This window comes from Petaurus breviceps, unplaced genomic scaffold, assembly GCF_028583685.1.
Source record: "Petaurus breviceps papuanus isolate PSGF00001 unplaced genomic scaffold, PetGlider_PUasm1.0 91041, whole genome shotgun sequence".
In the NCBI taxonomy this organism is placed as follows: Eukaryota; Metazoa; Chordata; class Mammalia; order Diprotodontia; family Petauridae; genus Petaurus; species Petaurus breviceps.
Genome location: NW_027187400.1, coordinates 18,733,321 through 18,759,129, shown reverse-complemented (window position 1 = coordinate 18,759,129; position 25,809 = coordinate 18,733,321). Strand labels below are relative to the sequence as shown.

At 41.7% G+C, this 25,809-nt stretch overlaps 1 protein-coding gene across 1 annotated transcript in view; it reads left to right on the top strand.

Annotated features, from left to right (window-relative positions):
* LOC138154312 (chymotrypsin-like elastase family member 2A) overlaps positions 1 to 22,896 on the top strand; it is a 61,011-nt gene extending 38,115 nt beyond the window's left edge. Inside the window, exons 4-9 of the mRNA XM_069078942.1 lie at positions 1,791 to 1,916; positions 3,997 to 4,133; positions 6,436 to 6,581; positions 8,111 to 8,263; positions 21,734 to 21,831; positions 22,788 to 22,896. Of these exons, the coding sequence (XP_068935043.1) occupies positions 1,791 to 1,916; positions 3,997 to 4,133; positions 6,436 to 6,581; positions 8,111 to 8,263; positions 21,734 to 21,831; positions 22,788 to 22,896 (769 nt within the window). The remainder of the gene's footprint in view (positions 1 to 1,790; positions 1,917 to 3,996; positions 4,134 to 6,435; positions 6,582 to 8,110; positions 8,264 to 21,733; positions 21,832 to 22,787) is intronic.
* The last annotated feature ends 2,913 nt before the right edge of the window (positions 22,897 to 25,809 follow it).

The following is a 25,809-nucleotide window of genomic DNA, read 5'->3' as shown; positions in this document are numbered from 1 at the left end:
TCTCTCTCTCTCTCTCTCTCTCTCTGTCTCTCTGTCTCTCTCTCTGTATCTCTCTGTCTCTGTCTCTCTTTCTCTCCACCTTCACCCCCATATTCTTTCTTCTTCCCTCCCTCTCTCTTTGTTTCTCTTCTCTCTTTCTCAGACTCTTCCTCTCTCAGCCTCTCTCTCTCTCACATTCTGCCTCTCCTCTCCTCTCCTCTCCTCTCTGTCTGTCTCTCTATCTCTCTGTCTCAGCCTCTCTCTTTTCTCCCTACTTCTCTCTCTCTGATTTCTCCACTAAAATTCCCTGACAATTCTTCACTTTGGTATAGACATGGTTTTATGTTCTCAAAGACCATCCCAGCAGACTTGCTTGGGCCAGTCCTCCCAAGTTCTAGAGATTTCAAGTTCAGGGCCAAGAATGGACAGGGTGTCCATCACCTGAAGGCCAGCCAAAGCTCAGCACCAGAGCACAGGTTCATCGATCATACAATAGGAAGTATTTTAGAGCTCATCTACCAGGAGTTTTTAACATTCTTTGTGGCTTAGACCCCTTTGGCAGCATCTGGTGAAACCCATAGAGTCTTTCTCAGAATCTTTTTAAAAGCACAAAATAAAGCATGTAAGATTTCAAATATGCTGAAATACAGCTATCAAAATCTTTTTAAAAACAAATTCATGGTCCCCATGTCAAGAACCTCTGGTTCTAGTCCACCTGCCTTGTTTATATGGAAACAGAGTCTACAAGGAGAGACATTGTTACTTCAAGGTCCCACAGTTAATAAGTGTCAAAGCCAGAATTCCAACCTAGATCTTAAACCCCAGGTTGATCACTCTTTCCATTACACCGTAATCTCAGTCTGAACAAGGCTTTTTAATCTGGGGACACTCACTCATCGAAACATCTTCTAAGGCAATGTTTCTCTAACTGTATGACAAGAAACGATCAAACACCCAAAGTTTAGTTTGTTTGTTTGATGAACTTTGTGTTGTTTCCTCTTGTTGTTCAGTCGTCTCAGTCGTGTCTGATTCTTCATAACCTTATTTGGGGTTTTCTTGGTGAAGATACTTGAGTGCTTTGCCATATGCTACTCTAGCTCATTTTACAGATGAGAAAACTGAGGCAAACAAGATTAAGTGACTTGCCCAGTATCACACAGATGGTGTCTGAGGCCAGATTTCAGCACAGGTCTTCCTGACCATAGGCCCAGTTCTATGCACTGCACCACCCAAGTAAATATGGTTTTTCTCAGTACACATTGAAAAATAGTAATTTTAAAGGATTTGGCTTGGGGGCGGCCAGGTGGCTCAGTGAGTAAGAGTACCGGCTCCAGTGTTGGGACGACCTGGAGATCGAATCCCGGGCTCAGACACTCAGCACCACACCCAGAAATAACTGGCCGTGTAACTTTGAGCAAGTTACTTAACCCCGATTGCTTGAAAAAAAAAAAAAAAAGGATTTGGCTTGGCCAGAGTTTTTTTTGTTTAATCAGAAATATTTTACCATGTAAAAAGTTTGAGAAGCACTGTTCCAGGATATGGCAGTGTTGGGAATTTCTGGATCATCAGCGGATGCACAATACCCATGAAATCACAGATTTTAAATCATCCCCAGAGTCACTGAAGAAAATCCAGGGCAAGAGGCCACCAAATTGTCTTTGAGTAAATTGTCACAAGCCCTCTGCAGGGCTCTTGGGAACTTGTGAGGGTCAAAGACTGGTCTCAGACAGAAAACTGTAATGCTTGTCCACAATGCTGATGACCATCACTCCCTACAGAGCTGATCCTCTTATCTCTATTCTCTTCTGCAGCTCTTCTAGGACCTATCGAGTGCAGCTGGGGAAACACAGCCTGTCCACTGATGAGGAAGGAACTCTGGCTGTCAGTGTTACAAAGCTGGTGGTCCATGAGGATTGGAATGGCAAGCTTGCCAATGGGTACAATGGGTATTTTCTTCTTTGGGTTGAATTAGGAAGAGGGAAGGGATTCTTATGGAAGGCAGTAAGGCTAAGGAAGAAAAAGCTAACCTTCCCTTGAGAAGGGGATGCCCTCTGTCAAGTGCCTTAATCTCCTAGGGATGGAACAGATGAACTCTGATGACAACATACTTAGTTAATCAGAATGTATGGAAAGGAATGTGTGAAAATGTCTGCAATAAGAGCAGGGATAGTACCACCAGACAGACCACAGACCCCAGGTCACATCTACAGCCACATTTTAGGAAGGACATTGACAAAGCACAGCATATGCAGATGAGAGTAACCAGATAGGAAGGAGACTGTTTAGGAAGGAGAATCACAGAATCTCAGGGTTGAGAGAGACCTCAGCAGACAACCAAGTCAAACACTATGTGGGAAAACACCCTGGTAGGACAGAATTAATAAGTAATTTTCCATTTCCTTTACTTGATGCAAGGATGACTTATCAGAGTGGGAATAAACACTCAGCTTAGAGAAAACTGTGGAGAGTTTTGATCACTCTCTCCAGTATCTGAAGCATTTAATAAATGCTCCATATATCTACCTATCTGAAGCTCTGTCTCATGGAAGTAAGTCAACAAACATTTATTAAACCCCTACTATGTGCCAAGAACTTTGTCAAGATCTATAGATACAAAGAAAAGAAAAGATAGTCTCTGTCCTCATAGGGCTCAAATTCTAATGGGGAAGACAAACATGTACATCACTAGCTGCATGTAAGATCTGTACAGAATCAATGGAAAGTAGTCTTGAGCAAGAAGGCACTAGCAGCTGAGGGAACTGGGAAAGGCTGTCTGCAGAAAATAAGTCGAGTCTGAAAGCAAGTTAGAAATTCACAAAATAGGGTTCAGGGGAGAGAGTGTGGTTGGAGTTGTAGATGATCCCCTTTAGACTCAAGCTAAAAAAAATAATTCCTAACTCTGTGATCTCTCCCCAAATGGAATCACTCCTAATCCCTTAAAATCATAGTATCCTAACCACAGAAATCTGGAGAAAACTTAGAGGCCATTGAGTACAAGCACCTCATTATACAGATGAGGAAACGGAGGCATAGAGAGATTTTAGTGATTTATACAGACAAGTAGTGGTAAGTAACAGAGCCAGGATTAGAACTCAAGTCCTTCGAGTTTGGACTTTAACTTAGATCAGAGCATTCTATGTCCATCAGGCTTTCCTTTGTGACACACTATCTCCTGTTGTATTGAATTTCTGTGGCTTAGAAATTTTCAGTGGTGACACACTATCTCCTGTTGTATTGAATTTCTGTGGCTTAGAAATTTTCAGTGGTGTCAAACTCAAATAGAAATGGATCCCTGCCAGTAGCATCTTGACTTAGAAAACCACAAATTAACATGTATATTATACAGAATTTTTTTTACAAATTATTTTCCAATGTGTTTCTCTATTACATTGTAATCTGGTTTGAGTTGTACTGGGGAAATTTTGCTGGTCCACATGAGGCATGGGAGTTTGACACTTCTGAATGAATTCTAAGGACTTTTTGTGCTCTGATGGTCTCTGATTCTCTCTCTAATGAGGAGTCCTTCACTAAAGATCTCTGAGCAGGGAGGGCCCCCAGGAAACCAATGCTTTAGCCATGTGCACTTGGCCATGGCCTAAGGATAGAACTGAGAAAGAAGGGACAAGAGTCAGGGAGACCTACTGATCTGATAGTCTGCAACTAAGTTTCATACATTCTCCCTCTGATTGCTTAGAAATCACCATTACTCCAAGCCTAATTACACAGTCAAACAGATCTGTGAGCTCATGGACACAGGTACTTCCTACAACAACTCAGGTTGCCCCTCATCCCTGACTGACGATCCTCTGCAGGTGGAGGGAAGGAGAGGGAGGAGAAATATTTACTTGTGTGTGTGTGTGTGTGTGTGTGTGTGTGTGTGTGTGTGTGTTTAAGAAAGGAGAACATAATATTCTGGGCTACTTCGATTTTGTTGGAGTGAACTCAGGTTAAATTAGTGAACAAAGATGGCCAGAAGCCCACTCTCTTCAGACTCTCTCTTCTCTCTCCCACACTCAGGAATGACATTGCCCTGCTCAAGCTGGCCAACTCTGTCTCTCTGTCTGACAAGATTCAGCCAGCCAGCCTGCCTCCTGCTGGCACTGTCCTGCCCAACAATTATGCCTGCTTTGTCACAGGCTGGGGACTGCTGGAGAGTAAGTGGGAGCCCAGATGTGGGAAGGGACAGCAGGATAGTGGTCTGGGAGGCAGAGTTCAGTCCCCACCCAATCATTTGTAGCAGACCAAAGACCTGGGAGGCTCTCTCCCCACTCTACTGCCTCAGGCTGATTGGAGAAAGGTGACAGGGAGCAGAGGATGCTAAAATAATGTGGGGAAAGTCACCCCAAGATTTAGAGCTGAAAAGGGTTTGGATTATAAAGCGACAGAGAGGAGGAAGTGACCAAAATGACAAGTAGCAGAGGTGGGGTTTGAGCCTAGATTTTCTGATAACAAACCTGGTGTTGATCCTGCTAAACCACACAGCCATAGATTGGAATCCAGAGCAGTCACTGATCTCCTAACTTTGGCCTCAGGGCCCCTGGAGCCCTGAAAAGGTTCTTAGGGTCCATCAACCCTTCTCACTTTTCCCCCTGGCTCTGGGCATCCCTGATCTTCTGCTGAGATATGATTCTGGGGTCAGGAATGCAGGTCTGTATTACTAGATAAGGGACAATTGTAGAAGGGACATTCTATAGAATCTGAAACGGGAAGCACAGAGAGGCCAGTAAAGGCTTGAAAGCTGGTTCTCTGGGAGGTGGGGGAAGGGGGAAAGATGAAAACACTTAAGTTTAAGCTGTAGTATTTACATTTTCTCCAGCACTTTCTTAAATCTAGACAACAAAACTACAAACCAAACCCTGATTTATAGACAGCATTTCCTTCTTTCCATGGCATAAATGCTCACACTGAAAATGTAGCAATTGGCTCTCTGAAGCCAGTGACTCCAGCTCTTCATGGCTGGAAGTCACCTCAGAGGCCATCATCTCTAATTCCATCATTTTCCAGATGAAGAAGCAAACCAGGAGAAGTGGGATCACTGACCCAAGGTCATCAAGTTAGAGATAACAGTCACAATTTGAACCCAGTTCTCTGACTCCAACTCATTTCTCTTCCATTATGCCTCAATACCTCCCCAGGTGAAATCATATCCCTTGGGTTTGCCTTGAATAAGCGTCTCTGGGTTCTACAAAAGAGATACAAATCCTATACCAATTATATGCCAGTGAAAGGTGGCATTGAAAGGTGAAATTGAAACCAAATGTTAAGGTACTTAGCTGTTTACTAAGATACAATGCAACTAATACCCACCAATTTAGTGATAAAAGCAGAAACAGCATACACTACTAGTCAGAAGATAGGGGTTCACCTCCCGAGTCAGTTACTGAATAGCTGTGTATCCTAGACAAGTCACGCTCTCAATCTGAGCCTCAGTTTCCTCACCAGTAATATGAGAGGATTGGACCACATAACTGACTATCCCCTCCAGCTCTAAATCCTATAGTCCTTTGGTCTTTGAACCTCTATTTCTTCGTGTAGAGCATATCCAAAAAGGGTAATGACACTCATAAAGCTTCCTTCATGGGACTGAAAATGCAAAGGGAGCTCCAAGATTGGCAGGGCAGCCCTTGAGGTCAGAGGTTTTCCTTTGGGATATCTGTTTCCTTTTATTATTTGATTTTCATCAGACTTCCTAATTTCATCAGTCCTCCAGGAGCTTCTAGAGAGTAGCCTTTCTTCACCAAGGCAAATGGGCACATTTCCAATCATTTAGAGTCATACAGACTTGCCTAGGGACACTCTAAAGTAATTTGCCCAGAAGCCTACAGTCCTGCATGTTTCTATATCATCACCTATTGATGTCCACTACATGTGTGACTTTGACCAACACACATAAGCGTCTATTATCTCATCTGTAAAATGAGAGGCATGAACTCTAAGTTTATTTCTAGCCCTAAATCTAGGATACTATGATTTTGAGAGAGTTAATTTGGATTCATGTCCCTGCTTGGCCATACACTAGCTGTAACTGTAAAGGAGGCACTTCTCTCTGAGACTCAATTTCCCCATCTATAAAATAGAAATAACAATATTTCCATACTCTCCCTCATGGGGCAGTTATGAAGAAAGAATTTTTCAAGCCTTCTGGTGCCACAAAAATGCAAGCTACTAGAATTACAATTCACATGTTGTAACCTTTGAGAAAACTATAGTGGAGACATTTGAAGGATGTTTTCCTGATCCTGGGGATTCAAAGAGCATTAGTCTTTCAGAAGATTTGGGTTTGAGTCCCAACTCCTTGCATTCACTGGCAGGGTGACTTTGGGCAAATCCCTCTCCCTCCCACAATTCCTTTCTTCTCCTCATACTCTCCTTTGATGCTTCTGTAATTTCCAGAGCCCCCTCTTTCTCATGAAATCCCCTCCCCATGAACTCTTTCTGTCTCTGGTCTCCTTCCAGCCAATGGAGTTGCTTCAGATATCTTGCAGCAGGCTCCCTTGCCAGTGGTAGATTTTGACACCTGCTCCCTCTCCAGCTGGTGGGGCAGCTCTGTGAAAACCAACATGGTGTGTGCCGGTGGTGATGGGTCGATCTCCGGTTGCAATGTAAGTGTGGAAAATGGGCACATTTTCCTTACTCATACACGCCCCTTCTCTGACCAGAAATGAGCCACACAGCCAGGATCACACTTGTTTCATTCCAGATAGATGAAAAACTAGCTGGTCAGGGAATTAGAACCTGGCCCCAAAGCCTCCATTTCTAATTGCTTATATGATCTTAAGCAACCTCCCTGGGTTTGTTTCTTGTTTGAAAAAGGAGGAAACTTGACCAAACGGTCTCTGAGGTCTTTTCCATAAATGATCCCATGAGCAAAAGAGACAGTGAGGCAGAGTAGAAAGATTGCTGGAAAGACTAGACAAACCAAGATTCAAATACATGCACCATACAGCATAACAATTTAATCTTGCAGTCAGATGATGCTATGGATATAGCACTGGGTTTGGACTCAAATAGACTCATCTTCATGAGTTCAAATCTAACCTCAAACATTTACTAGCTGTGTGACCCTGGGCAAGTCACTTAACCCTGTTTGTGTTATGAGCTGGAGAAGGAAATGGCAAACTACCTCAATATCTTTGCCAAGAAAACCCCAAAAGGGGTAATGAAAAGTTGGACAAGACTGAATAACAATAATAAATATTTAATCTCATTGAGCCTCAGTTTCCTCATCTGTAAAATTAGGACAATGAATGTCTATAGGGTCTACCTCACAGAGGTAGATTTCAATGACTTCAATTGGTAGGCTTCAATGAGATAAGGTATGTAAAATATTTAACAAGTACCGTATGAAAGGGCTGTATGTCAAATACAGTCATCATTACCATTATCATACTGATGTTGAGGATGTCATTTATACCCTCCAAGTCTCCAGTTCTTTAACTATAAAATAAAAGATTTGAAGAAGAAGCCCTCTAAGATCAAGCTTTCAGAATATGGTCCTAAAACCTGTATTTCTGGTGTTAATGGCTGATCATGGCTTGACAAGGAATTTCTCAGAATGGGGCGGCTAGGTGGCTCAGTGAGTAAAGCTCCAGTCCTGGAGTCAGGAGGACCCGAGTTCAGTTCCGGCCTCAGACACTTAACACCCACACAAAAAAAAAACCTAGCCGTGTAATCTTGGGCAAGTTACTTAACCCAAATTGCCCTCCAAAAAAAGAAAGAAAAAGAAATTTCCCAGAAGCATTGACATTTCAACCATATTTCTAAAGGAAAGGTGAATCTTAGGGATGTCAGGCCTGCTAGTTTGAGGCCCAGGGACTCTTTCACATCCCTCAAAGTCCAGTCCGCAGTTCTACCCATGGGTATGATCAGGAATCCTCTCAAATGCTCTTTGAAGGACAAAACACCTACTCCAGCCTCACTCTAGAGCCTTACCACGCTGTAGCTGCCTCTGCCATTGGCTTCTCTTTTTCCAGAGCCAGAATGGTGTGTATTACAACCAAATACATTAAATGCAGATTTGTGTTGTATAGACAAGTCATGAACTTATTGGAAAAGCCAACTTCTGTGTGCTTAAGACGTCTCCCCCCAAAGCCCCTTAATCCAATCTCACTGAACGCTGGGTTCCCCACAGGGAGACTCTGGTGGCCCACTGAACTGCCAGGCAGATGATGGTCACTATGAAGTGCATGGAATCGTGAGCTTTGGCTCATCACTTGGTTGCAACTACCCTCGGAAACCCACTGTCTTTACCCGGGTCTCTGACTACATTGACTGGATCAATAAGGTGAGAGTTTCCACCTGTTTCCCAAGACCAGAGCCCTGCTCTGCTTCCTTAGCATGGTATGAAGAGATGCATCAAAATATGGGCATGTGAGGTCTTAAGAGCAGCCACTCAGCCTCATGGCAAAGTAGTTTCGTCTTGAGGGATGGGAAAGAAATGAGTTATATGAAAGAACCAAAGAACATTAGAGCTAGAAGAGATGGTTTGGGAGAACTCAGGGGGACCTTGAAGTGGAACATTTGTGGTTAAAAAGAACCATATTGGGCAGCTAAGTGGCTCAGTGAATAGAGCCCTAGCCCTAAAGTCAGGAGGACCTGAGTTCAGATTTGAGATCAGACACTTAACACACTTACTAGCTGTGTGACCTTGGGCAAGTCACAACATCAATTGCCTGGCCTTCCCCCCAGCCAAAAAAAGAAGAAGAAGAAGAACCATAGAACATTGAATGTTAAGGCTGAAAACAACCTCTAGAACAGAGAATGTCAGAGATAGGAGGATCTTAGAGCACAGAAGATCAGAGCTGGGGAAGGGCCTTAGAAAACATAAGGTCAGAGGTGATGTCAGAATTGGGGTGGCCATTAGAACATAGTATGTTAGAACATGGAGGGCCTTAGAATACAGGTCAGGACTGAAAGGGTCCTGCCCTTAGAACACAGAATGTCAGAGCTGGGAGGGACTCTTAGGACAGAGAATGTCAGAGCCAAAAGCGGCTTCAAAAAATAAAATGAGAGAATATAAATTATTAGAACTAGAAGTAACCTGGTATGGTAAAAAGCTACAACAAAGAATATACCTTGATAGAGGAGAAAAGGAATGAAACTCATGATGCAGGCTGTTACCTTGTGCTCAGGACCTTCCATACAGTGGTAGAAAAGCCCTGATGGTCATCAACTAGGATACCTTCTAAAGATATGAAGTGGCAAGCCCTGATTTTTGAAAATCCGGAGAGTTCTTGATGGAGAAAATCAAATCATTGAAAAACTGAAATAGGGTGACAGACATAGACATTTGGAAAGCGTTCAGTGAAGGAAATGATATTACAAAGGCCATGTTTTCCCCAGAGAAGAGTTGAGAAATGCCCATCCCTCTACTCTTTACAGAGGTGGGGATCTAGGGGGATGGACAGCTGCATATTCTGGCAGACATGATCAATATGTTGATTAGTTCTGCAGAACTTCCTTTTAAATATTTGTTACAACAAATGACTCACAAGAAAGGGACCTAAGGGCAGCTAGGTGGAGCAGTGAATAGAGCACCGGCCCTGGAGTCAGGAGGACCTGAGTTCAAATCTGACCTCAGACACTTAACACTAAAAACTAGTCATGTGACCTTGGGCAAGTCACTTAGCCCCAATTGCCCTCCAAAAAGCAAAAGAAAAGAAAAGAAAGGGACCAAAAAGAGAAATGTTTGAAAATGAATGCTATATAAATTTTTAAAAAACAAAATTTGACAAAAATTTTTAAAAAGAAAAAGAATGATCTGGGCTAAGGATTGCAGGGGACCACAGGACCAAGAGAATTTCCATGGCTTAGAAGACAAGAAAAGTAAATGAAGCTGGAAACATTTCTTGGCTACTGCCCCACCCTCTAAAATATTAGAAATCCTCCAAGTACAACTGGCTGCCATCTTGGGCAATCTGATACTGATGAACAAGTTTCCTGAACTCCTCTCCTGTATCTTCCACAGGTGATAGCAGAAAACTAACCAGAGGATCCTGGGAAATGGGCCCTTTGTAAAGGGAAAAGGAAATAAAAGATATAACCAGAAACTAACTGATGCAGTTGGAGTGGGTTCTTATCCAACTATCATGTCCTTCCCCTCCAGGGATCCTGGAGGAAAGTGGGTCCCTTAAGTCACCTGGAGCATTGCTATGGCACCCAGGGTTTCTGACATGTTACCTTTGCAGGCTGATTCCAGCATTCCAGAGCACAAACTGATACCTACATCAGGTGAAGCTTTTTAAGAAACAATACATTAGGCAGTCAGTAGCACAGGGAATGAAGAACTCACTGGACCTGGAATCAGGAAGACCTGACCTTAAATCAGACCTCAGATACTTACCAGATTCATGACTGTGAGCAATTGTATAACCTCTTTCTGCCTCAGTTTATTTAACTTTAAAGTGGGAATAATAATATCGCCTCCCAGGATCATTGTGGGGATCAAATGAGAAAATATTTGTAAAGCACTTAGCACAGGACCTGGCCCGTAGTAGGCACTATATAAATGTTAGTAATGGTGCTGACGATGGTGATGATGGTGATGATTACTACAAAGGAACAGTGTGAAGAACTGGAAAGAGTATTTCGTTTAAAGCCCTGCTCTGCTCCTCAGTTCTTGGGTAACCTTGGTCAAATCATTCATTCCCACTGGCTTTTACTTTCCCCCTGCATAAAATGAGAGGGTTGGCCTAGATAATCTCTAATGCCTTGTTCCTCTGAATTCTTTGACCTAACAGAAGGCCTGGGCTCCAGAGCCCTGGGATCTGGTCCCAACTCCCATATTTACAAGCCATGGAACACACAGCTAGCAAGTGTCAGAGGCTAGAATAAAGGGGTCAAGGGAGTGGTGAGCAAAGTGCTCATGATAAATGTGAGGAAGGAGAGAATACTGGGGAGTGGGGGAGAGCCTCGTAGGAGACGTGGGACCTGAACTGGAGCCTGGAGACAAAAGTTCTCAAAGGCAGAGATGAGCAGAGATGGACTACTTCATTTCACTTCTGAAGATTTACTCTGGGTCTCATGTGATGAAGATTAATGGACAAAAGGAATTGTCAGGCAAGAAGTTGTGATGAAAAAGAAGAAACCCGAGACAGAGTTTCTGCATAATTGATATTCAATTTCTTAATTAGGCTAGCTAATAACCCAGAAATTGATGGTCAGTGGTTTCTCTTGGCAACCAAAGACCTTCCAAAGATGACATTGAAGGCTTACCGTGTTTCCCCGATAATAAGACCTATCCCGAAAATAAGCCCTCCCCTTACTGTGTAAGATTCCTCTAAAATAAGCCCTCCCCCGAAAATAAGCCCTATTGAGATTGCTACTGTAGTGAAGGTGATCCCCTGCGCTACACGCTACATTACGGTACCCTCTGTATGCACCGTCTCCCCCCTCCCCCCCCCCGGTGAAACGCACACCGCGCTCCTCTGGTGTTTTTCTTTCCAAAAAATTTAATAAGACAGTGTCATATTATCGGGGAAACACGATAAATACTTTTGTAAAAGGAAATGCCCCTGAAAGGTGAAAGTCAATCCTGATTGGTAGACATTCAATGAGGAGGTGGAATAGAAGGCTTCAGCTCCTCCTGCTGATAATGTGACTTGTTTATGAGGCTCAGTCACCTCCAGCAATCTAGGATACATCTCCATCCGGGCCACTCTGGTTGGTTTTTTTCCTTCATGACTGGGTCACCATAAAGTCTAATAGAAGGGTACCAGGACAGGGGCTCATTTCCTCAGGTAAGAACTTGTCCAGATTAGATTCTGTTTATACAATGAACAGGAGTTAGGTCTCCTACTTGGATGAGTTTCTGCCCAAGACTGAAAAACTTGTTCCCTAAGGGTTAGGGTTAATCTCAATATGCTATGCCCTTCAGAGACTGACCTTCCATAGGAACTGGGCCTCAATGAAGAAACAGGAGTAAAAGCCTGGATCCTAATTTAATAATTGGTTATTAATATAATAGAAAAATAATTTCTCTCCAAAGTGAGGAGAGGTCTTGGATTTGGAAGATAAAGATCCATTCCCAGCTTCAATAATGACTTTGGACAAATCACTTCCCAATCTGCATCTCAGTTCCCTGACCTATAAAATGGGTATGGTGACCACATACCTTTGTCCCCCAACTACCAGACACAATGGAAAAGACATCAGTACTAATGGTGATCTCCTTCTCTCTCTTTTCCTGTCATTGTTCCTAAGATAAAGACTGTAGAGCCAATATCTCCCTGAATGACCCTGGAGAGCACATTTCAAGAGCTATTCCAGGATTGGAAAGCAGAGGGACCTTGTCTGTAGCTACTTACAGGCATGGAGTAGAGGGGAGACTTTGGGGAAGGAAAGAAGCATTCACTCTCAACTAGTCTTAACAAAAAACCTTTCAAGAGGAAATTAAAGTAGCCAGGAATTGATTTGAATGTGTCCTTGGCAGACAAGGCATTAGATAACTGTGGAAACACAAACACAGAAACAGAAAGGACAATGAATTAGCTGATCAGAGAGAAGCAACAAGCCCTTACAAGGAATGGAACCTTCTTCCAATTAGCATTCTTTGAAATCAGTAGACCAAGATGCACACATGTGTTTATACATCTACACACACATAATATATAATTTTATGTTTGTATATAGAGACATTAATTTATATATACATATATGTGTGTCTATACATAGTGTGCAAAAAGTTTTTGAGTAGTTTTAACCTTATAAATTATATTATTGATTCTTATTTATGAGATAGATTGATGGAAAGATAGTTAGATAACTATTTAAATTACTACTGGGACCAAGGCTAGCACATTGCATACTCTCCCTCTCCAGAGATAGGGGCCCTTTTCATAGAATGCATACAATGAATAGACTGAACAAAGTTCAGTCCTTGGGGGAGCTTGGCTTCCAATGAGAGAACTTGGGCTCCTTTTCTCATACTCTTTCTCATACTTTCACACTCCCCCTCGCTCCCCCTACATCAGAGAGCCTTGAATAAAATTTAAGTAAAATTTTAGCTTTTACTTTGTAGTAGGAGCTTCCCAAAAGGGAAGGCCTGGAAGGTATTTGGTGTACAATGTGAATCAAGTATGGGACAGGTATTTATTCCCTCCACACAAAAGACTGTCACAAGCATTCATTAATAAAGACAAATCATAAATGGTAAGACAACATAACCACTGTAGTACTCTCCTGGGAAATTAAGACTTTAACATCGGAATATGAAATAATTTGCAGGAATGCTGAATAGCATTTTGCCTTTTGCCTCAGTTTTGCACTGTCCAAACAGTGCCTTCCAGGTCTTCTGGACCTGAAAACCAGGCTCCCCATTGGTGGTCCTCTTCTTCAGTGCAGAAAATCATCTTACCTTCAGTGAGCTCCAAACCAGAGAACCTCTCACACTCACAAGGTGGCCTTCAAGCCTAGATATAACCTTCTCAGGATTAATTTTAGTCACCCATGTCTACTGAAGGAACACAAAGCAGAAGAAACAAACAGAGGCCCAGGCTCAAATTCATCCAGACAAAATTCTTCGTTCGCTATGTGCTCAGTAAGACTGCAGAGTGAGGGTAAGGGCACCAGTCTGCTCACCCCTCAGCCCCCATATGAGACTTGAAGCTTCTTGCTACATTTCAGTAATGAAGATGAGAGAGACTCATAAAAGGTGAGTCTCAGAGAGACTGAAAGATATAAGGCTTGGTTCTAAGCATTCATTAAGGGTCTACTATGTAACAGCCATATTGTTAGGCTCAGGGGATACAATGACAAAAAGTGTACAGTACTTACTCTTTGGAAGTTTACAATCTAGCCGAGAGGGAGAATATGTACGTATATTTTGTTAAGTTGTTTTTCATTCCTGTCCAACTCTTTGTGGACTCATTTGGGGATTTCTTGACAAAGACACTGGAATGGATTGTCATTTCCTTCTCTAGCTCATTTTACAGATAAGGAAACTGAGGTAAACAAAGTAAAGAGACTTACCCAGGGTCACACAGCTAGTGTCTGAAGCCAGACTTGAACTCAGGTCTTTCTGACTCCAGAATTGGTGTTCTAACCACTTCACCTAGCTGCCCTATGTACATATTGTTATCCCTTCCACATCACAACTTTTCTTACCACAGTCTTGATATAACAGGGTCAGTATAAGAAATTAAATGGAAATTTCGGGGGTGTTTGAGGAAATCACAGATGATACACAAAGGTCAGAAGATGACAGAAAGAGTTTAGAAACTCAAAAATGCATAAAATATATGCATAGTATTATGTAATATCAACATATTTTATCTCTTAATACCATAATAATTCAGACTTCTTCTCTGGTACAAAGGGAGGGTCAAAAAATGTTATGCAGATTTTCCAGATCATGAGGGTGCCATGCCCCTAACACCCAAGATGTAGAAGGGATAATTATACACAGAAATATAAAATACAGACACAAGGGAATGTGGCAACCCATTTTTTTAAAAACCTCCTTTTCACTTCATCTTAAAAAAAAAGTTAAGAGACAGACATTTCTCTAGTTTGAAATACCTTCTATAATTGCCCGAATAAAGGAAACTTTATCAAGATTTCAACAAATTTCCCAGGAAACAAAACCTTCCACTAAAATTCTTTCCCTTAAGTCTAACCTCTTTCTTTTAGGAAAATAAGTAAAAGGTCAAAAATAAACTCTAAAGCCCAAGAGAACAGATTAAGGGACTAATTAAGTTTAGAATGAAAAATATCTCAGTTATGATTAAGACCCAGGCCTTCTCCTAAAGAGATTAGAGTTATGACCCACCAAAGATCAACCTGTCTCTCCCCATTTCCTGAACCTGTGATCGGAGGGAAGAAGTCCCTTTGATTGATTACTTCAGATCACTTGAGATCAACTGGGGAAGAACACTTGAGGGGAAATAATTGAGACATCTTAGAAGAATGGGTCTATAAGGGTGTTTATAAAACATTAAGTGATTATTGTTCTATCTGAAGGAGTCTGGGCTCATTCTACTCAATAGAATGCTAACCCCAACTGCATTTTATCATATCACAATCTTTTCCTTGTTCAAGATTCTGGTAAGTGTTGATTAAAAATATCTGTGTTGATCTTTTCCAAAACAAGACATAGAGAACATTATAAAATGGAAAGTGGTAAATTTTGATTATATGATATTTTAAAATTTTTCTATAAACAAAACCAAATGTAACCAAAATTAGAAGGAAAGCAGAAAACTGGGGAAAATTTTTTTACAGAAAGTATCTTTGATAAAGGCCTCATTTCTCAAATACATAGAGAATTGGATCAAATTTATAAGAATACAATTAATTCCCTAATTGATAAATGATCAAAATATGTAAACAGGCCATTTTCAAACCAAGAAATCAAAAGTATCTATAGTCTTTTTTTAATGTTCTCATTGATTAGAGAAATGTCAATTAAAATGACTTTGAACTACTACCACACACCTATCAGATGGGTTAATATGACAAAAACAGAAAATAATAAATGTTGGAGGAGATGTGGGAAAATTGGGATACTAATGCACTATTGGTGGGGTTGTGAACTGATCTAGCCATTCTGGAGAAGAATTTGGAACTCTGCCCAAAGGGTAATCCAACTGCACATCCCTTTTGATCCAGCAATACCACTGCTGTCTCTATGTCAAAGAGTTTTTTTTTAAAGGGGGAAAGAACCTATTTATAGAAAAATATTTATAGCAGCTCTTTTAGTGGTGGTAAAGAATTGGAACTCAAGGGGACACCTATGAATTAAAGAATGACTGAACAAGTTCTGGTATATGATTGCAATGAAATATTACTGTGCTATAAGAAATGATAAGCAGGATGACTTCAGAAAAACCTAGAAAGACTTACATGAGCTGATACAAAGTGAAGCCATCAGAACCAGGAGAACATTGTACACACTAACAACAATATTGTACAATGAAAAACTGTGAATGATTTAGCTGTTCTCAGCAATACAATGACCCAGAACAATCCCAAAGGACTCATGATGAGAAACACTATCCACCTCCAGAGAAAAAACTGATGTTTTCTGAACACATTTAGTTTGGTCATTTTTCAGTTGTGTCTGACTCTTAGTGACCCCCACATGGAGTTTTGTTGTTTTTTTTTTTCAGAGGTACTAGAGTGGTTTGTCATTTCCTTTTCCAGTTCATTTTACAGTTGAGGAAACTGAGACAAACAGGATAAAGTGACTTGCCCAGAGTCACACAGCCAGTTAGTATCTGAGGCAGGATTTGAACTCAGAAAGGGAAGTCTTCCTGATTCCAAGACTGTTACTCTATCCATTGCACCACCTAGCTACTCCAGGAGATAATTAGTAAACACTTTTTGACTGATGAGATGGTCATAGCTATATAACTGGAAAAGACCTTACATCATCTAATCCAACCACTTATTTTACCAAGAAGGAAGTTAAGGTCTAAGGATGTGAGTTGACCAAGGTCACAAGTTTCTAACCAGTACAGGAGGGATTCAAACACAGGACCTCTTCCTCCATAATCAGCACTCTTTCTACCACACTACATTAGATCAGATCATGTTTCTTATCTCCTCAAAATCTTCAACGTTTCCCTATTCTCCTAAGTTAAGACTCTTCTGTCTGACATTCAAGGCCTCCTTCAATCTAACATAATCCTAACTTTTCGGCCATATCTCATATGACTCCCTTCCTCACACTGTACAATCTATGTGAACCAGACCCTCAGAACAAGCCTTGCATTCTCTTGGCTCTGCAACTTTGTTCAAATTGTTTCCCTGTGCCTGGAATGTTCTCCTTCTCCCTATTAAATATTTGCCCATCCTTTCAAGACCAATCCATATGTCACCTCCTCTGGGAAGCCTTCCCTGTTTCCTCTTTCTCAGGAATGAATCTCACCTGCTGCCCTCACCTAACACTGTGAGATATCTTATAATATAGATATCTTTAATTTATATAAATTGTATATATCTTATATATATATATACATATATATCAGAATAATATATCTGTATTGTATGTGTCTTATCCCCATCTGGAACTATAACTTCTATGAAGGCAGGAATCAATCAACCAATCAGCAAAGTCAAAGATCAAAGTCTCCCATGTTACCTTGGTCATCTCCAGGTATCCTGATCTATATTTGGCCACTGGACCCATATGGCTCTGGAGGAGTAAGTGAGGCTGCTGCCTTTGCACAGCCCTCCCTCACTTAAATCAGTCAGTGGCAAGACATGTCATCACCTCCTTCATGTCATAGTCCTCTTGGAGAACAAAGGACAAATAAAATACATACATGCAACCAGAATAAGAACTAAGACTTGCACCCAGCTGTTCCTGACTTTGAGGCCAGCCCTGTAACCACTGGAGAACACTGGCTTTCATATAGATTAAATAGAAAATAAATACCAAATAGTTATCAGGCGGGGAGAGGATCATAAAAAGCTGAACGTAAAAGATGGTGCTTGAGTATTGAAGGAAATGAGAAATTTTAGAAGGGGGTGAGGAGGGACTGCCCTTCAGACATGGGAGATGGCCAGCGCAAAGATGAGGGCAGGTGGAGGGTTGTGTGTGAGGAACAGAGACTAGACTGTGGACAAAAGCCAGACAGACATTGTGGCTGGACTGGAACATCTGGGAAGAGGGTGGGGTATAGAAGTGAGGCTGGAAATATAAGCTATGGGCAAGCAACAAAGAACTTCAAAAAACAGCAGCTTTTCTATTACACTGTAATGATGATCAATAGTCCCTAACGTTGGTTTAGAAGGTCATATCCAGGCATAAGGAAAATCTATTTGGCAGCCTTATGGAGGATGGATTGGGATGGAGAGGCTTAAAGCAGAGAGGCAAATTAGAAGGTCATTGAAATAGTCCCAGGTAGGTAATTCCCAGGCAGGAATCTTATCTAGAGGTCAGTACTCTATACAAAGTAGGTTTCTAAATATATTTGCTATAATAATATTGGCTAAATGTGTTTCCTTAAATGAATTCTAGGACACTTCCTAGTTTGGGGCTCCCATTCCCTCTTAGGAGTTCTTAGAAAATGTTTTCTTTTCATCTGGAACTAGAAATGTTAGCAGTAGCAATTAGAGAAGAAAAAAGAAATCAAAGGAATCAAATTAGGCAAAGAAGAGACCAAGCTATCACTCTTTGGGGATGAGATGATATACTTAGAGAATCCTAGAGAATCAAGTAAAAAACTACTTGAGACAATAAATAAATTTAGCAAAGTTGCAGGAGGTAAAATAAACCCACATAAATCCTCGGCATTCCTGTATATTTCTAATGAAATCCAACAGCAAGAGATAGAAAGAGACATCCCATTTAAAGTCACTGTAGACATTATAAAATATCTAGGAATCTACCTGCCAAAACAAAGCCAGAACCTATATGAATACAATTACAAAACACTTTTCACACAAATAAAGTCAGATCTAACTAAGTGGAAAAACATCAATTGCTCACGGCTGGGTCAAGCTAATATAATTAAAATGACAATTTTACCTAAATTAAATTACCTATTTAGTGCCATACCAATCAATTTAGCAAAAAAAATTACTTTATAGACCTAGAAAAAATAATAACAAAATTCATTTGGAATAACAAAAGGTCCAGAATATCAAGGGAATTAATGAAAAGAAATGCTAGGGAAGGTGGCCTAGCCGTGCCAAATTTTAATCTGTGCTATAAAGCAGCAGTCCTCAAAACTACTTGGTATTGGCTGAGGAATAGAGCAGTGGATCAATGGAATAGATTGGGTACACAAGATTCAGCAGTCAATGACTATAATAATCTACTCTTTGATAAACCCAAAGACCCCAGTTTTGGGGATAAGAACTCACTATTTGACAAAAACTGCTGGGAAAACTGGAATATAGTATGGCAGAAACTGGGCATAGACCATTATCTAACACCGTATACCAAAATCAAGTCTAAATGGGTGCCAGATCTAGGTATAAAGGCTGATACTCTAAGCAATCTGGGAAAGCAAGGAATAGTTTACCTGTCAGATTTGTGGAGAGGGGAAGACTTTATGACCAAACAAGAATTAGAGAGCATTATAAAATGCAAAATGGATAACTTTATTACATGAAACTGAAAAGCTTCTGTACAAAAAAAGTCAATGTAACCAAGATTAAGAGGGAAGTGGGAATTTGGGAAAGAATTTTTACAATTAATGTCTCTGATAAAGGTCTCATTTCTAAAATATACAGAGAATTGAGTCAGATCTGTAAAAATACAAGTCATTCCCCAATTGATAAATGGTCAAAGGATAAGAACAGATAGTTCTCAGAGGAAGAAATTAAAGATATCTATAAACATGTGAAAAAAATGCTCCAAATTACTATTGATTAGAGAAATGCAAATCAAAACAGCTCTGAGGTACCACATCTCACTGGTCAGATTGGCTAAGATGACAAAACAGGAAAATGATAAATGCTGGAGAGGATGTGGAAAAATTGGAACACTAATACATTGCTGGTGGAGTTGTGAACTGATTCAACTATTCTGGAGAGCAATCTGGAACTATGCCCAAAGGGCTATAAGTAATTTCATATCCTTTGACCCAGCAATACCACTTCTAGGGTTGTATCCCAAAGAGATCACAGAAGCAGGAGGAAGACCCATCTGTACAAAAATATTTATAGCAGCTCTTTTTGTGGTGGCAAAGAATTGGAAATTAAGGGGATCCTCATTAACTGGGGAATGGCTAAACAAGTTATGGTATATGAATGCAATGGAATACTATTGCACCATAAGAAACAAAGAGCAGATGGACTTCATATTTACTTGGAGAGCCTTATACAAACTGATGCTGAGTGAGAAGAGCAGAACCAGGAAAAATTTGTACACCATTACAGATACAATGTATGTGTGATGACCAACTTTGATAGACTGGACTCTTCTCAGAAATACAGGTCTACAAGTAAATCCCAAAAGACGCATGATGGAGAGAGATGTCTACATTCAGAGAAAGAACCAGAAAGAACAGAGTTTGAATGCAGATTGAAGCAAACTACCTGCTCTCTTTCTCTTTCTTGTTTGGTTTGGTTTCCTCTTTCCCATTGTTCATTCCATCTGTTACAATCTTTCTTTTCAACCTGACCAATGTCTAATGTGAAAGTATCTGCAGATCCTATACCTAATTGTATGCCACCATGGGTGGGGTGGCGGGGGGAGGGTGGAAGGGGATAGAGGGGGAGAAAATCTGAAACTCAAAGAACTGGGGAACTGAATCTTGTAAACTCAAAGTAAACCAACAAATTAATAAAGAAAAAAATTAAGTTTTCTATAAGGGAAGGGAATAAGTATCTATTAAATAATTAACATGTTAGTTACTGTGCTAAGTGCTTTATAAATATTATTCCATTTAATCTATAAAAAAAAGAAAATGTTTTCTTCTCAGAAAGTTCTATGCTCATTAAACAGTAATCAATTGAAGGTCAGAGTGAGACCCTTACTGGGAACTCTGGCCCTCCTCAAAGTGTGACTAAGCTTTGACTTAGAACCCAGTCTGAGACACACATCTATAAGAACTCTCCCAATGGACCACAGCAATCAGACTCCCTACACTGGTACTATATTAGGCTCTATCCTCGCCATTGCCTTCCTGGGCTATGGTAAGCTGTGAGCCAGAGAGCTGCTAGCTTCTACAGAGACCCATTTAAGACAGTCAATCTGCTACTATCTTTTAGTCCATTACTTTCTGTTTAGAAAGGTAGCAAGGTAAAGAGTCATGCCATACCCCCACCAGCTATCCAGGGCTCCCCTAACTGACATGGCTCATGTAGGCTTCTCTGATCTCTCTTCCAGCCTCCAGCTATGGCATACCAGCTACCTGCCCCAACTGGCCACCCAAGTGGTGGGAGGAGAGGACGCTAGGCCCCACAGCTGGCCCTGGCAGGTAAGGAAGCCACATGTGGTATAGTAGGCAGGATGACAGTCCTGGCGTCAGAGGGTCTGCCTTGCCTGAGCTCAGTCCCACTTCCTTCCCACCCTCTGACTTGCAGAGACCCAAGTCCCATTTTTCCATAAGCATGAAAATTCAATTCAATTCACCTCAGTTTTTATTTCATCTGAATCTGTAAAATATGGACTAATAATCATTGAAGAATGTATTACAGAGTTACTATACAGTGCTTCAGGGTGACCTTGAAAGGGGATAGAAATTGGGCCTGTAATTTCATTAATATAGCAAACTCCCAGGTGAGGCAACTCCATCTACCAATACAAGTTGGCACCTTCTCTGCAATTTCAAATCTTTGAGAGCTAGCTGTTGCCCTCGGAGGTTAAGACTTGCCCAGAGCCACACATCCAGCAGGGGGCAAAGGCTGTACTAGAACCCAGGGATTCTGGTTTTGAGTCCAGCTCTCAATCCACTATTCTAGACTGCCTCTCATGTTGAAGCATTATGTAAGTGGGAATTATTTGAGATGTCTCTAGGCCTACCCCAACAAAGGCAGACTGGCAATAATGTTCAGTAGAAAGAGTGGGGTGCAATTCAAGAGTGCTAGGGTCAGAGATAAATAGTGCTGAGTTAAATCCTGGGCCTGCCAATATATCAGCAGTAGCTCATTTGTTTTTCAAGTTGCTTTGCTCCTCTGGTCATCAGTTTTTCTTATCTGTAAAATGTGAAAGTTAGACCAGATCCCTTTGGGGTCCCTTCCTCCAAATCTATGATCTAGAACTTTTGAGGCTTTTTAAGTTAGAACAGCAGCTGGGAATGATGGGCCAGATACCCCGCCTGGGATTTGCCCCTCTCTCACCACCCCGCTATACGGGCAGGTCTCCCTCCAATACCTTAAGGACGACACCTATAGACATACCTGCGGAGGGACCCTGATCTCCAGCCAGCATGTCCTGACTGCTGCCCACTGCATCAGGTGAGTCCCCCCGAGCCATGGGTCCTACTGCACAGAGGAAGGATATGGGGGGGGGGTCTGTCTCTCTTCCCTCCATCCATACTTGGATCTGAAAGCTGCCTAGACATCATTTAGAGGGGAATCAACAACACAGACCCCCAGAGCTGGGCAAAACCATTAGGTTCTCCTGGTCCAGCCTGCTTCCAGATACAAAGATCTCCTCTGCAGCATCCCCAGAATGTGCTCAGTCTAGGCTTACCAAAATCCTAAAATCGGACAGTGACTTCTCCAAACGTTCCCAGCATTTTCACCCTCAACAACAAATTCTTTGCTGTTAGAAAGTAACATTCTTTTGCTAGAAAGTAGACAGGGATTGTCACACTTGCTCAGACTCACATCGCAGAATTTAATTCAGTGCCTGGAATTTTGTCAATTCTTAGTCACTGCTACATTTCTCTATTTATGTCTATCTATTAATAGTATCTATCTACTTTTTATATACATACCTATCTGCTTATCAACATCTACCTATCCACCTATCTATCTATAATCTATGGGTGAGAATCAGATTCTGAATAGATAAATGGGTGAATGTATGGAGGAGGAAAGATAGATGGATAGGTAGACATGGGAAGGCAGATAGAATAGAGATAGGAAGGTGGATATATGTATGCATGTATAAATGTGTATATATATATATATATATAATAGAGAGAGAAATTGGTAGGTAGATAAAACATTGATTAAGAATTAACAAATTCCAGGCCAGAAGCTGTGCTAAGCACCAGGGAACAAATATAAACAAGCAAAAATGGAATTCGCCCTTTGGAAACAAATTCATTTGAAGGATGATATTATCAATAAGTCAAGTAAAAAATGAACCAGCTTCTATACTTTGGGAAAAATCAGAGCTCCAGCAAATCTCTGGATAATGTAGGCACCCCACAAGGACTCACAATCTCCCACTTCTGTGGCAGGATGGTTGGAGATGATGGTTCCCAAACTCCTCGTCCAGTTCTGCTTTCTGCCTCAGTGGTCTATGCCATAGTCCAAAGACTGACCCCACAGCCTCACAGTCAAGTGTAGCACTCAGGATTTAAACCTGGTTTCAAGTATTGTACATTTCTGCTAGATCATGATGCTTTTGAGCCAAAATCTACCCTCCATGGACTCCATATATTGGTCTTAGCTTTCTCAGTTAGAACTTAAATCTAATCCTTTTTTCCTTATAGGATTTCAGGCATTTGAAGATAATGATCATGCCTTTTCTTCTCTCAGAGCTCAGTGAGGGTGCTAGGGAGAAGTTTGTGGAATGAAGTTTTATTAAATTGAATTAGAGGCTTATGGTCCATAAATAGGATAGGGTCCAAGTGTAATGAGATACTGTCCCCATGCCATTTATCCAGAAATGACAGAACCTACCGAGTATTGCTGGGCAAAAAATAACCTGGTGGAGGAAGAGGCTGGCTCCGTGGCAGTGGCTGTGGATACCATTGTCCATGAGAAGTGGAACTCCACCTGATACAGTGAGTGGTCTCCACGCTGGTACCTTTGCCTGTTGGACATGGGGCCAGCCCTCAAGGCTGGGGCCAGAAAGCTGGCCTCCATCATATCATCCATCACCAACGATCCCAGCTCTGACAGGTGCCAGATTGGAACAATGCCAATCCTCTCCCACCTATTGAAATGTCCTCCCCACCTCTCTCCTATAACAGTAATAGCACATTTCTATATGAGGCACTAAGATTTACACAGAGCTTTCCCTTCGGGACCCTCAGAAAAGAGTCAAGCAGGGATTCTTGTCTCCCTTTCATAGATAAGGAAGCTGAGGCACAAAGATCTGTGGTCATGTGACAAGTCAGTGGCCAAGACAGAAAAAAGCCTTGTGAGCCCTAACCCAGGGCTCTTTCTTCCTGGAGAGGGAGAGAAGCAGGGGAGAGTCTCACCATCTTTCCTTCTCTGCTCTCCCTCATCCCACAGGACAGGTTTCATCCTGACAATTTCTTTTCCATCCTAGTAGAAGGTAAGCTGCTTGAGGGCAGGGCCTGGAACATTTTTCAGCTTTCCATCTCCCCATACTAAGGACATCTCCATGGCAAAGTAGATCGAGCCTGTAGTCAGAAAGATGGAGTTCAAATAGGGCCTCACACACTTACTAGCTATATGACCCTGGACAAGTCACTTAACCCCTCTTTGCCTCAGTACCTCATCTGTAAACTGAGGACACACTAGAGAAGAAAATGGCAAAGCAGTCCAGTATTCTTGCCAAGAAAACCCCATGGAAAAGTCACAAAGAGCCAAGCAGGACTGAATGACAGAAATAACAACAAATCCCCTGTGAGAAGCACAGGGCCCCTGCACACATTAATCCACATGTCTACAACTGGATCCTTGAATTCTGCTCCTAGAATGACATTGCCCTCATAAAGCTGGCTGAGCCTGTGGAGCTGAGTGACACCATCCAGGTAGCCTGCCTGCCCCTCCAGGACTCTCTGCTGCCTCAGGACTATCCCTGCTATGTGACAGGCTGGGGCAGCCTTTGGAGTAAGTGCACGTCCTGCCAGGTGCCTTTTAGCCCTCTGTTCCTGCAGGGTGTAAAGCCAAGCACAAGCAATTTTCCAGAGGATTGCTGCTGTGAATAGCTTTAAGGTTTCGATTACGTAGTATAGTGAACTCTCTATTCAGCAGTAAACTAAAGCTAAACATTCACAGAAACCAAAGTACAGCATTCACAATGATATAACATAACTACTTATCACTGCATTGGACACATAGTTTTTAACAAAAGATATCATTCAGTTAGTCCTTATCTCAATCGTTCTTGAGGAGCAATCCTCCTTTAGGGATACAAAACACAAAAGTGTCTGTTGTCTTAATCTCTCAGTCAGAAAGTCTTCTTTCTTCTTGATTGGAGACTAGCTTCCAATCATCCTTAACTCAAACATCCTTAAGAGGTATAAGTTACAAAGTACAAAGTTCTCCCACCCCTAGGTCACAGTAAATCCTACTCTTAAGCACCCAAGGAGAGGTCTTTTAATCTTGACTCCCAGATTCCGTGGCTCAGCAAGGAGATGGAGACTCAGGAATGAGGGTGTGGGGTTTGTGGAGACACAGAGGTTCAAGAAAGGGCTCAGGGTTCAGGAAAAAATAAGATCTAAGTGGGGAATTGGAAAGTTCAGTGAGCACAATAAGGAAGCCAGAGATTTGGGGAGATGGGCTAATGATGTTCAGCCAATAACATAACCCAGAATAGGGTGGGAGAAGCCAAACTCAGGCCTTCTGAGTCCTGGGCTGAGGTCTTCTGGGCCCCATGAAGAGACCCCAAGGCAGTCAGAGTCTCCAAATTATTTTCTGTTCCTCCAGAAAATGCTGCTCTGAATGACCACTGGCCTCTCTACTGGGAATGCCCTGGAAGATGCTTCCCAATAAACCCTCCCATTCAGCCAAGTCTTGGATTTTCAATAAAGACTTCCCTCCTGCCTGTACTCTTGGTTACTCGGATGCCTTTCTTCAGTTTCTTCTCCTATAGAGCCAGGGCTCTCTGATGGAGCCTGCTCACTCCCTAGAATATAGCCCCCTTCCTACAAGAAGAGTTCAGAAGGATTAATAAACTTGACAAGATTTAAGGCTTGGAGGAGACCTTCATCATCACCTAGCCTAAGCTACATGGGAAAACTGAGATTCACAGAGGGGAGGTAACCTATCACTCTAGGAAGCTGCTCACCATAACTGGGCCCCTTCTCATACTTTACTTCTCTGTTGGCACTCTATGTTACAGGTACGTGGGTCTTCCTGCATTACTTCAAACCAATATCTCCCGTCTCTGTGTCTTTGAGTTAGCTGACCTCCAGACCAGAAATAGTTTTCTTCTTCACCTCTGCCTGTTCATCCTTAAGACCCAGCTCAAATCCCACCTTCCACCCCAGGTGCTAATGCCCTTCTCTGATAGTACTTAACATTTCTCTTTTTCTTTTATAGATCTAGTTACTTGGATGCTAT